This window comes from Poeciliopsis prolifica, unplaced genomic scaffold (assembly GCF_027474105.1).
Source record: "Poeciliopsis prolifica strain line A6 unplaced genomic scaffold, Auburn_PproV2 SCAFFOLD017, whole genome shotgun sequence".
In the NCBI taxonomy this organism is placed as follows: domain Eukaryota; kingdom Metazoa; phylum Chordata; class Actinopteri; order Cyprinodontiformes; family Poeciliidae; genus Poeciliopsis; species Poeciliopsis prolifica.
Genome location: NW_026562392.1, coordinates 6,524,860 through 6,537,989, shown reverse-complemented (window position 1 = coordinate 6,537,989; position 13,130 = coordinate 6,524,860). Strand labels below are relative to the sequence as shown.

The window sequence follows — 13,130 nt, the reverse complement described above, 5'->3', positions numbered from 1 at the left end:
ATTTAATGTGTGCTCTATGTTACTGCGATAAGAGATGAATCTATTTTAAGGTTGTTTTTTTAACTTGACTCATAGGTTTTGATGACTATGTGGTGGAATAAACAAACACTTGGCGAAGCGGTGCTATTGTCTTTCTGCTTTGGATTTGTTGGAAACAGAGAATAGTCTTTCCAGTAAATCTTTAACATGCTCCTAAAACATTTTCTGCTCTAGTAAGCGTAACAAACTATCTTTAGCACGGACAGACAGATTTCTTGGTACTTGTATGGCTGGCTGATATTTATTACTTCTTTGCAATACTGACCTGGAGAACAGTGGTATTGCAATTCTGAAAGATATGGTCATGATATATTGCGCAGCTCTGAGGAAGCGACGCTGATAAATATACCTGCAATAAAAGCTTGTTTATATTTTGTTTTATTTTGTTTTGTTGATGTTTCTTCCTCTTTAAGATTAATATATTACTAAGAAGACTGATATTCTACTTAAATACACTTTAATTATTCAAATCTGATTGAATAAATTTATTTTTCTTGAGCAATAAACATACACCTGATGTAGCTTGGGCAGTGGGTGACGTAATGATGTGGAGGCTAATAGTCAGAGACGTAACAGTTCATGGTTCATTTCCTGAACTTGGGACTTTCTCCACTTGTCTTCCCACCTTCTGAGAAGCAATAGAGAAAAAAACACTAGTTTGAACATTTAACTGTGAAATAAAATCAGAAATGTTGTTGTTTTATTCATCTTGCACACTTTCTTTAACAGTGCAACATTTTGTGGTGTTGAAGTTTTGTATTTTTTGATGCCTCTTGGCCAGGACTCCTTTTGTCAAAAAGAGATTTTAATCTCAATGGGATATAATACTGTTTAAAATAAAGATTAAATAAAAATAATGTACATATATATATGTTTTTAAATTGCTCTACATCAAAGTTTTTGTTTGGAGCAGAAAGAGCGGGACCTTGAGCTGGCAGCTCGCATCGGACAGTCGCTGCTGAAGAAGAACAAAACTCTGAGTGACAGGAACGAGCTGCTGGAGGAGCAGGTGGATCACATCCGAGAGGAGGTACATACCAGCAATATTGAAGGGCTTCTGTAATCTCTCAGATTCAAAGGTGACAATAGATTAACTGCCACATATGCAGGTTTATTTATTTATTTTTTTATTGAGCTTTGTAGGTGCTTGGACAAGAGCTGATTCTCCAAATCAGCTCTTTTGTTGTACTTCCCCTGTCCAGTGTTCATCATGTTCGCATATGTTCACATCCAGGTGTCTCAGCTGCGACACGACCTCTCCATGAAAGATGAGCTGCTGCAGTTCTACACCAACGCCGCTGAGGAAAGTGAGGGGGAGTCCAACACCTCCACACCGTAAGCATCCTAAAGTGTTGTTGAATTGACATTGAGAAGTTTTGGTTGAATTTGTAATAATACTTTATTTGTTTTAGGGGTTTTAAATAAAATAAATGTAATAAAGGTGAAATTGGTGTTTATTTGCAGGGTGCGTTTGAGTGAACTTAACGTGTCCACCCCGACCCCGTTTCCATTGGACTCCCTGCAAAAGAAACTCAAAGATTTGGAAGAAGAAAACAAATCACTGCGATCTGCGGTACATAGAAACATAAGCTTTCACTGTAATGTAAAAGACAGCCTGCATTTCAGATAACAGAAGTAGATATACATATAAATTCTAATAAAACAGGGCTGTTTAATCACAGGCTGATTAAACAGCCCCGTTGCTTATGTGGCTAAAAATAAACCACACACTATTTCTAGCCCTCAGTTTGCTCCTAGCTGGATATCTGACCACTTGAGTTTATTTAAATATGTTGGCTTTCTGCCACAGATCCAACGCTTCAGCAAATTGTAGAAATTTTAAGTGGGCTGAAGTCGGGGCCACTCCAGAGGCTTAATGATGTATCCAATCCAAGACCAGTTCTGAGGCTTCAGCAATACATAATCAATACGCTATAATAATAAAACCAGTATTTGTTTTCCATGTTAAATAAATGCATCGTTGAATATTTCAGATTGCAAAGATTGATCACCGGTTTATCCATTTGTCCTCACAGGCGAATCATTTGGAGACTGAAACGATCTCGTACGAGGAGAAGGAGCAGCAGCTTGTCAGCGACTGTGTCAAAGAACTACGTGAGTTTTATATCTTTCTTTTTTTTTAATCTTATCTGTCATTAAAATTTCAGTGGCTACATTTTTTCCCCTTTCACCCTTCCAGGAGCTGCCAACCTGCAGATTTCCTCTCTGGCAGAAGACCTGGCCAGGAAGAGCGAGGATGCCTCCAGACAGCAGGAGGAGATCACACACCTCCTCTCTCAGATCGTCGACCTGCAGAAGAAGGCGAAGCTCGTACGAAAGCCTTAAAAAACAAATAAATAAAAAAAGCTGCTGATGCAAACATGGATTTTTAGATACATTAGATAAAGAATTGCTACTGCATGCCCTCTGTTGTCCTCGGTGTTCACAGTATGCAGTGGAGAACGAAGAGCTTACTCAGCACCTGGGTGCAGCCAAGGACGCCCAGAGACAGCTCACTGCTGAGGTAAGCTTGCAAGCTATGACCACATGACTGTAAAGGACAGTATTAAGCTATTTTATCTGTGTTCTTATTTATGTGAAAAGTGACCATTTTTGAGGTCCAAAGCATTCTCCTTATGCAGCAAACTCTTAAGTATTTAATCACTACTTAGAAAAATAAGTTCTAGACTTGAAGTTTGCTTTGTAACTATATATTTACTCATAGGAAGTAATTTTTTCTTGATAACAAGCTTTAATTAAGTACAAAAACACTTAAAATGAGAAAAATATTCCAACATAAATGCCTCTTTGTGGGAAAACGTATCTTGTCAGAAAGGAGACCAGCATAAACATCCTTAATGCAAGATATTTAATCTTAGACTCCAGTTTTTGCAGTGATTAGAGACTGGATGTTAATTAGGTTTAGGTCAAAGTTAAACTTGGATGGAGGTTTTTGGACGAAATAATTTGAGTTTATCTCCCTTTCAGATCTAAATTTCAAGCTATTTTTATTCAACTAAAAAGTTTGTTTTCTGATAGGAGTTAAGACATGCATCTATTACAAGATGTCATGTCTTATTTATGTCCAAAGCAACGTCTTAATTGCTCTGGTGCGTCAAGATTAAATTTGGTAGATATTTAGTTTAAATGTTAACTGTTTTTTTTTTGTTGTTGGGTTTTTTTTTACTCTGCAGAAGCACAAAAAAGTATTTTTAGTTTAGTTTCTACGGCAAATATCTTAGTATGAGACAAAAGTAACGAGTAAATTTTTAGCAAGAAATAGGATCCTATTTAAAGTAAAAAAAATCCTTAACTTTGAATAAAAAATACTTGTTACACTGGCAGAATATTTTATTTACTGTAACGTTCTCATCAGTGTTAAGGATTTATTGACTTAAAGCAAGCTGCTACATCTTGCTAAAAAGTAACTTGTAAGTTAGTTTTGTCTTATTTCAAGTGCATTAAGATATTTGCACTAGAAATTAGACAAAAAATGCTTTGTAATGTTCTATCTTTTTGTAGCAGTGAACTGTGCAATTAATTCTTTAAATATATATTTATGTTTTAAGTCAAAAGTCTAAGTCAAGCCAAACTTGCTACATTGTTTTCACTTTTTTCTGTCCTTCCGCCTCTCCTCTCTCCTTGCTCAGTTGCGGGAGCTGCAGGATAAGTATGCAGAGTGTATGGAGATCCTCCATGAGGCTCAGGAGGAGTTGAAGAACCTGAGGAATAAAACTCTACCTCTCAGCACCCCGAGGCGTTTCCATACACTGGGTTTATTCCCAATGGTCAGCACATGAGCCGTTACAGCTTTATGCAGTTTAGTACATCAGACTGTCAGCTCCAGCAGAATGAATGGATTAATTTTCTTCTCTCAGGACTCGCTTGCAGCAGAAATAGAGGGAACTATGAGAAAAGAGCTTCAGATGGATGATCCAGATGTAGAAGAGCAGAGGTACCTATAGTTTTATACTCCAACGTTGTTCCTGCGTGATGCTTTTAATATGTTCCTCAATGATGTGATTGTGTCGCTTGTTTCTCCAGACTGCACCCAAAGCGAGTTTTCCAGACGGTGAAAAACCTCAACCTGATGCGTCAGCAGCGTTCCTCTGCAGCCCCTTCCCCTCTGAACATCCCAGGGTCCAATCAGAACTCGTGCTTCACATCGGGCCTCTCCAGCAGGGTGGGCACACCTCGCTCCAACTCCATCCACGGGAGTGAAACAGGAAGTGGAATCATCTTGGACAACAAGACAAGCAGTATCCTGGAGGGTCCGGATGACGGGTAAGGAACATTTCAAATCTTTAGCAAACAGGAAGGGGGAAAAAAAAAGAGATTGCTCTTATTCTTACCTGTCTTTCTCTCCTCAGGTCGGAAGACTCCAACAAGCGGCCCCCTGGTACGCCGGGGACCCCAGGCAGCAGGGACCTGGAGGCAGCACTGCGACGCCTGTCGCTGCGCCGTGACAACTACCTCTCAGAGAAACGCTTCTTCGAAGAAGAGAGGGAGAGAAAGCTAGTCTACCTGGGGAAAGAGGAGGAAAAGGGAGAGGCTGAAGGCAGCAGGGGCCCAGGGACCCCAACAGAGAGCCTGCTGTCGTTCTGCTCGCATCCGTCCTTTGGAAGCATCTGGTCAGGATACTCCATCACAGCCAGGTCCTACCTGCCAGAGAAGCTGCAGATTGTAAAGCCGCTGGAAGGTGATTATTGGTCTAATGATCTTCTTGACACAAATAAGGAAAAGAAAAATCGTAGCTTTCAAAACGTCTTCTTGACTTCAAACAAAAACTCAAAGAGAAAAGAGAATCACTACCAGAAGCAGAGACAGGACTACAACTATGTCTTTCTAAGTAGTTCAAACAGTGAGACACAGATTAGTCCAACACAAGACAATGACAGCAAACACCCCAACCGGTATTTAATCTTTCATAACCAGAGCGAGTCACAGATCCTCCCAAGTGCCTCACCGAATGTGAAGCTGCGCAGAAGCTCCAGTCTGTTGGAGATTCGCAGCCTGTCGGTTTTACAGCCTCCCCTCAGAGCTCCTCTGGCTCTGGGCAGCAGTCTGCTGTCGGCCTTAAGACAAGAAGAAGGCACTTTGAACCTTCAGCACTCCTTTTATTTCAGACACACACAGCCGCTCTGCTGGTTCGAAGTGTAGAAACCACACAGGCCACTGACAACGTAGGAATCTTACAGATCTCAAAAAATTAGCACATGGTCTTAAAAAAGTAAACCAAACATACCAAACCTATGTTTGGTTTACTTTTTAAACCAAACATACATTGGGTTTGTATGCATTTAATCATTATATTATCCAAATTGTGCCTTATTCGTCAGGCATAAACTTATATTTTAACTAAGATTGTCAGATTAGTTATTACATCATTAATTTACCTCCATATCCATGTTTAACAGCCGTACACCTGACAGAGTTAGATCTCACTCCTGGTGGTTGTAACTTTTTAATGATTAAACTGTTGCAAACACTATTTGCAGTGTTTTTTCTCCACCTACTGTTCAGAACTGAAATTACAATCACAAACACATTACACTATTTGCTGTCTTACATTTAAAATTAAATAAAATGGTAGAAAAAAAACTACATGGTAACATAAAAAAATAGGATGGAAAACTATGTTTTGTTCTTTTTTCTGTATAGAATGTTATTTTGTAATTCAACATTTTCTATAGTTGAGTCAAATAGAATAAACAAAATCAATAGCATATCCTTAGAAATATCCTTTACAGTTCCACCGTGGGGGGAATTCAGGTGTAAAAGCAACAAAGTGACCGAGATGTACGTTCACACAAAATATACAAATTATCGTGTATATTTCTTTTGTTCATTTTTAGCTCTGCTCCTTACGTTTGTGTCTTTTGGGATTTGTTTCGTGATGAAGTGACTGTAACGTAGCAAAGCAGGACAAGTTCATAGATTATTGTTACTGTTTCATCACACTGTAGGTTTATTACTGCTCTCTGTGTTGTTTCTTCTTTCGTTATAAGCAAATTTATTAGCATGACATCTGCCTTCTGAAACATTTACACATTTGTTCTCCCAGTTACACGGCATCTTTTATCTGCAGCTGCTTTTCTTTTCTCTCCATTTCTGTCTCTTTTTGAGCTTTCCTTATTTGATTCTTTCTTCTTCCATTTCACTTCTGTTTTCTTTGTAAACAACTTCCCTAATAAAATCTAATTTCCTCATCTTCCATTTATTATATTCTTGTCTCTTTTCTTCTGGGTAATTCGCTCACATGTTCCCACATTTCACATAAAAAGCACTCAAAATAATGAACTAACAGGATCACAAAGTGCTGAAACTGAACATAGACATTTTGCCCACTTTGCTGTCTGTCATCATGTGAGACAGTTAAAACATGGACACAATCTCTTCTGATATTGTTATCTTTACGCTTGTCAAATATTTTGTTCAGTGGAACAAAACAGAGCAAACTCTTCACAAGCTAATCTAATTCAGGTTGCGGGATGGGTTTTTACTTCCTGTGTCGTTGGCATGCCTGTTTATTCGCTGTACATTTCAGACCTAAATTTTTGTTTTGCTAAGGAATAACCCCAATGTTTCATTTCTCAGATCTATAACTCGATAGATTTATAAATCTACAGATCATCATGTCATATGTGTTTGGGTAGAAGCACAGCTGAAATTATCTCATTGTGAATTACAGTACATCTAGCGTATCTTTAGCATGTTCTCCAGTAACATAAGGCTTTCCTTTTTTACTTGTGCAGGTTCTGCTACCCTGCACGCATGGCAGCAGCTGGCTCAGCCACACATGGGGGCTCTGCTGGATCATCGGCCGGGCGTGGTCACAAAGGGCTTTTGCACTTTAGAGCAGGACCGGGAGCGGGAGGACAGCTGGCAGCTGGACCAGCCGGAGGAGGACGAGGCGTCGTGTGACTCGTTCACCGGCTTGTCAAGGGAGAGCCCTGCTCCGACAGGTTCGCTTCACTCTACCTCCGCCGGCTCCGCCAGCTGTAACATCAATGGCAGCAACCAGCTAGAAGGACCGAATGGAGGAATTAGTGGTCTGGAAGAGGCAGTGGAAGGAAAAGATGGACTCATCGCCAGTGCGCTCCTTTCCTCTTGCCCTTCCCCCTCCTCTCCCGGTCCCTCTTGTCTGGAGGGCAGCAGGCACACAGACCTCAAGGAGCTCCAACCCCTGCAACCTGCCACTGTGGACCGCATGCCTGGTGAGGGAGCGTTTTAGCTGGAAAAGAAAAACCCAACCCCCTGCCTCAAAATGCAGGTTTAAATAAAAATAAATCTGGAGCATGGGGAGACTAGAAGGAGTGGGCAGAGGAAGATGGGTGGGAGGGTGGAAGGAGTGAAGGGAAGGCTTTCACTGGACATTTCACAGCTGTAACGTGGCAACGCTTCCTGCATGATCACACTCACCTTCACTCAAGCCAGGAGCCGCGCCTTACCCACGCAGCCGTCCGCTTCCGTCCAGACAGAGTACTTTTTGATTGTGTTTTTACATTTTTTTCCCCCCTTCTTCTCAGTTTCTCCTTTTCATATGCTGCCTTTGCTTTGCTCACACTTCCTTAGTGCTTAGCAAGTTTCTCAAACCAAAACTTGCAAACTTGTAAAAGTTTAACAAAAAAAAAAAAAACTTAAGAGTTTGAAAATGACTGACAGTGTAGAGATACAGAAGAAGAGAGACACGCATACAAGCTTGCTTACTTGCATGTGTGGAGGCTGCATCAGGTGTTATGACTGCAGCTGTTCCAAGTCACATGAATGCATGACGCTCAGCTGCTCAGAGCTAATTCAGTGGCTCTGTCAGAAGTTCACCTCTATCAGCCCACCCACACTAATCTTGATCAGAGCACTTTGGTCTTTGACAATGTTTACATGTCGTTGAGACCATTTGAGATTTATTTGAAGAATATAGTTTTCATCTGTTTCTTGTTCATCCCTTCATTTCCTATCCTTGCTTCACTCTAATCTTGATTCAGCGGGGGGATTTTTTCTTGTTTTTTTTTTTATTATTATTTAATTATTTGCTTTCAAATTATGTGCATCTAACTTGAATGTAGCAGGTCAGTTTAAATAACTAAGAAGATCATTAGATGTTAAAATCTCTTGAAAAATACAAAAGCAGGGCTAATTAATACAGGTGATTTTGCTTGGGGTCTAAACTGTGACTGCAATCTGTTTCCCCTTTCTTCACAACATGCAGTTGTTTTACAGTGTATGATTTTTGGTGCATTTTTCATCATGACTGACAGAATTTATTTTGTTCTCCTCCTCCCGCACGTCTCCTCAGTCCATTTCCCAGGGAAATGTCTCTCCCACACCAGCTCCACCTACACCTTCACGACCTGCAGGATTCTCCATCCGTCTGATCAGCTGACCTCGGTGTCCCCCAGGTAACATAACACCTAAACATTCATCAACGTGCACTTTTTTTTTTTCTTTTTTTTTTTCTGTTTTGGATTCCCTTAATTCCTTTAATTCCTTTAATATTCACTTCACATCGCTATTAATTTATACAAACATACAGGCGCTAATTAAATGGAGCTGGACGCTTCTCTTTCTTTTTTTTTTTTTTTTTTTCTTTTTTTTCTTCAAAACACATTTAGGAGTCACAGGAGGTCACTCAAGTGTTTGTGTCCCTGCTGTGTGATTGGCTTGACAGGTCATGTGACGAGGAAGACGAGCCGGAGCTGTATCAAATAGCTCTTCTGGCAGAATTAGAGCAGACCCATTGAAAGCACCGTTCAGTGTGCAGATGGGTGAGGACGTGCATGGTTGTGCATATCTAAAGATCTTGTGTGGGTGTGTTTTGAACCTAAGTAACATCAGGGTTTGCTTCTAAATGTGTTCTTTAATCCAGTTTGCACACGCTTCTTTTTGAGGTGGACACCGATCCTAATGAAATAATAATTATGAAAGCAGTGTTCAGGCCTGTTAAAAGCTTTTAGGACGAAATGATTACAGTGACTAAATCTACCCGTCTTACATATTGTCTGGGTCCAAAAGGTTCAAATCTGGTCTGAGAAACCGTTTGTCTCTCCCGCTGTCTTTCCACTGAATGTTTTTAAATTGACTTTTGTAACAAGGTACTTGACTAGTGAAGTTTGGAAATTCCCGAAAAGCAGTGCCAGAACACAGTCAAAGACACCTCAAAATACCCACTGTCTTAGTCATGCATTTTCTGGATGATATGCTTGAAATCTGGTGATTACAGAGTCTGAACAAAGCTCGACACAATCGCTACGCTACTGTCAAGGTTTCTAGTACAGAAAAAATTAGTGGGTTTGCATGTAAATTACTCTAAACCTACTTTGTTTACATTAAAATCAATCATGCATGTTTTGACACGTTGATGCAATTTTAACTAAAAGCTGTCAGACATTTTATATTCTGTAACATAAAGTTTTTGTGGAGCGTCATTTTGTTGGTAGATTCGTAAACCACATGACTTTATGAGTAGTAGAAGTTAATCTGTTGCTTTTTGATACATTTTTGCTGCTTGACCAGTCTTGATATGTCAAGTGACACAATACTGTATACATTGGATAATAATCTAATATGAATATCTAAACTGCTAGGAAGGACAGAAAATGAGTAAGTCTAGAGGAGGAGAGATGTGGTGTAAACATGGAGGCTGTAGGAACTGGATGAGCCACTGTGTTGAGCCCCAAAGGGGAGAGACACTGTCTGTGGTTTTGTGCAGGTCAGAGACATTGAAGTTTGTTTGTTTTGTTTATTTTCCAACCTTTACCAGCCTTACAGGCTTTATTTTTGAAGAAGGTCGGTAGTAGAGATGCCCCGATCAAAAGGTTTTGATCAATTTGTGCCCCACAGATTTTCTTAGGCTTTGACTTGTTGTTGTCACTCTTCACCATTTTGTTTTTCTCTACTCTATCATAAGAAGGTAGAAGAACCATATTGAAAAATGTTTCTGCCACAATGTGCTATAGATGATAGCAGAGGCCACATCATGACACCTGCACAAGAACAGCGTCTTTTACATTCTTATAATAGAAATATAAGGACTGAGACTCTTCTTAACAAGAGTGGTTATAGGTTTAGCTTGGATTGCATTATATAAGCGACTTCTCAAAGTTTAATCCATGCTTGGTCTCCTGAAAATTTCTGCATAATTTCCACTAATATTCATTGTAGGATTTGCAGAAAAGCCTTTCAGCAGAAGAAAAATTCACAGTGCTCTCTGTTCCTCGGTTGTTAAGCAGATGTACTATGGTGATTATTGGTGAATCAAGTTCATCTGTTTCTGAACTCAAGCATTTTTCACCTAATCACTGTCATTTCTGCCTTCTTTTCTACTTTGCCCTCCTCTTTATGTCTCCAGCTCTGCAGTAGCGTTTTGTCAAAGCAGCTCTGCCATCGGCACGCCGACCCACACTTCCTCTCCCGTACCCTTCTCCGCCCCACACACGCCCTCCTACACCCCCTGCTGCACCCCGCGCCGCCTCTCCCTTTCGCGCTCTCTCGGCGAGTCCTCCACCAACTTGAGAGACTCCACCAAGACCACCAACACCTCTCTAGGCCTTGTGCGCCTCCTGCTGGAGCATGACATTTCTGCCTCGGTGTACGATCCTCGCAGCTGGGATCCAGGGCTGGGTGCCAGCGGCGCTTCAACGCCCACAGGAAGAGTGCAGGTGCAGAGCAGAGCAGCCAAGTCAGGAGAGAATGAAGTCAGACAGCTGGTGAGGCGACCGGACACACTCCTCCTTCAGCCCTGCTCCCCTCCGAACTCCCCGCCCCAGGAATCTGCTTCAGCCGCCACGGCGCAGCCTGCGTTTCAGATTAGCCCTTCGAAGGAGGATCCGCCGTATTATGATGCCTTCCTCGCCTCCAAACCGGCTCGCATCATTCTGAGGGAAGTGCTGATGGATCTAGAGAGAGAGTACAACGGCGAGGTGGATGAAGACGGCCAGAACGAGGTGGCGAACCTCGGACTGGTGGACAAACTGAAACGCTTCCGAACGCTCTCCCCTGTTTCCACCTCGGTTTCCTCCGGGAGCGGTCTGCTGGCTCCCTTCAGCTCCAGCGGACTGGGTGGGGGGCTCCCGGGTTTAAATGCAGGAATGCGGAGGAACCGAAGCTATCCTGCCATGGTGGGGGCCAGCATGGCAATGAAAGACCCCGGTGGGCCGCCCGGTGCTCTCATCCCACAGACGGCGCAAACAGACGAAACGGGCAAAGTGCAAACACATCCCTCTGTCGTCAGGAAAGCCATTCACATACCGCAGACTTTACACGCACTGGAACCAGTCACACCACAGACGATAATACAGAGACACGCCCGGCCAGACTGGGATTCAGACAACTCAGTAACACAAGGCCAACACAGTGAGGGTCAAACCAGGACATGGTAGGAAAAACTCAGTACGTTAGGCCAAAATCACAGCATTTCAATACACTTTTCACGTTATTATTCCACATGTACAAATACAACGCCAAAAAATATATTAACGCACACTTTGTCTGCAATAGCAGACCGGTACAATCCGCCCTCATTTCCCCTTACAGCCGTTAATCTGTGAACCTGAACAAAATGTCGGAGTGACGACTGAGAGCAGAAGTGGCTGAAACTGTTACACTGTTATATTTAAATACTGTCTGGCCAGATTAACGACGGAGTATGCTGCCTTCCTTTGTGTCATTATTGTACAACGTACTATATATGCAATATTCTGTGGCATATAGTATATTATTAAAGCCCCAGTCTGGAGTACTTTACAATGTGGCTGAATTCATGTGCTATGTATAGAGATGCACCGGTTTCTGTGGCCAGTTTCCAGGCTTCAGCTCCAGTCCTCAAGAGCCTACGTCCTTGAACTGGTCCAACATACTTGAATCAAACCAATAGCTCATTACCTCTGCCCAGCTGACCAGATCGAGGCCTTTAGATGAACTCTGAGACTGACAACGTCTCTAATTTCAACAGGCGTCGTAGCAGTCAGAAGATGAATGCTAAAATGGATTTTTTTTTTAAAAAGAGAGAAATTTTGCTAAATTTCCTTCAGCCTCTTTGTGTCATAAAATATAGATTCCATTTAAATAGCTTCTTACATCTTTGTACTTCCTCCGGTTTCATTTTTTAACACATAAGCTGATGCCGAAGCCAGCTAACTTTGATTCCTCTTCTCACGTCGTTGCCAGCACGACACGGTCATGTTTGCGCTGGTTGTGTTTGTTAATCGGAGGAATGATTGGACCGTCACATTTCCGACCAGTCGATAAATATCATCAAATGTTTACCTTCAAAAATGTTCATTGTTTCATGAAGCAATTTAGGCATTTTTACAAGATCCTAACTGCTTGTTTTTCTATTTTTCTGTGCTGAAGCAGTTTTTGTCTTTTCCTCCTTTCCTTTCTTTTGTTGTTTAGAAAAAAATCCAGATTGGGGCTTTAAGATATCTTGTTGCTGTGACTGAATGTTCTTATGTGCCTAAAAACAAACACACTGTATTTCATTAGAAAACTGATTGCATTTGTTAGTTTGTAAATGGTTTTTGTTTTGTTGTGTGCAATAGACATAACTTTATTTGTGCAATTCAAAGGGTGCGTGAGATTCTGTGCATTCTTCTCATTTCAGATGTATATTTTTATTTGATTTTATTGCTTTAAGCCCTCAAAAATTTTTGGATTCTTCGGGAATATAGTAAAGCTGTTGTTAAAACTGAAGGCGTCCCAGAAGAATTTCCTTTTCCCCCCTCTTATCCATTTTGCTTGATCTGTCCATATGAATCCAGGCATTAAAGGATAACATTTATGAATGTAGGTGTTTTTTATTTTTTTCAATACTGTCCACCTTGTATCTCTCAGCATGTACATAACTTACTCAGTTTGGGTCAAACCACAGAAAGCAGTGTAACACCTGGACGAGGGGCGACTGATACTCACGTTTGTAAAATGAGTCTGTAAACTAAATTGTGATCCCAACACGCAGCGTTTCAGACTTTTACACATTTAGGTTGTTGTTTTCATTGGGTGTTTCAATGCGTAATCTGGGTTTGGACTTTGCACCTGGACCAAGAAGTTGTAGTTTGAACGAATGGGAAGTTTATCTGTTTTGCTTCATAAGT

General features: G+C 41.2%; 1 protein-coding gene across 10 annotated transcripts in view; it reads left to right on the top strand.

Annotated features, from left to right (window-relative positions):
* The window catches only part of trak1a (trafficking protein, kinesin binding 1a), a 30,504-nt gene extending 18,476 nt beyond the window's left edge, over positions 1 to 12,028 (top strand). For 4 of the 10 annotated variants that reach the window (XM_055042317.1, XM_055042312.1, XM_055042313.1 and 1 more), the window contains 13 exons: positions 953 to 1,069; positions 1,274 to 1,374; positions 1,504 to 1,612; positions 2,076 to 2,154; positions 2,240 to 2,370; positions 2,489 to 2,563; positions 3,690 to 3,827; positions 3,918 to 3,994; positions 4,084 to 4,323; positions 4,410 to 4,738; positions 6,795 to 7,256; positions 8,336 to 8,438; positions 10,388 to 12,028. In XM_055042317.1, the coding sequence (XP_054898292.1) occupies positions 953 to 1,069; positions 1,274 to 1,374; positions 1,504 to 1,612; positions 2,076 to 2,154; positions 2,240 to 2,370; positions 2,489 to 2,563; positions 3,690 to 3,827; positions 3,918 to 3,994; positions 4,084 to 4,323; positions 4,410 to 4,738; positions 6,795 to 7,256; positions 8,336 to 8,438; positions 10,388 to 11,417 (2,991 nt within the window). In that variant the 3' untranslated portion in view covers positions 11,418 to 12,028. Of the gene's footprint in view, positions 1 to 936; positions 1,070 to 1,273; positions 1,375 to 1,503; positions 1,613 to 2,075; positions 2,155 to 2,239; positions 2,371 to 2,488; positions 2,564 to 3,689; positions 3,828 to 3,917; positions 3,995 to 4,083; positions 4,324 to 4,409; positions 4,739 to 6,794; positions 7,257 to 8,335; positions 8,439 to 8,707; positions 8,805 to 9,623; positions 10,358 to 10,387 lie in introns of those variants that run through there. The other 6 variants (XM_055042314.1, XM_055042315.1, XM_055042316.1 and 3 more) reach the window with 3 other exon arrangements.
* Positions 12,029 to 13,130: the final 1,102 nt, after the last annotated feature.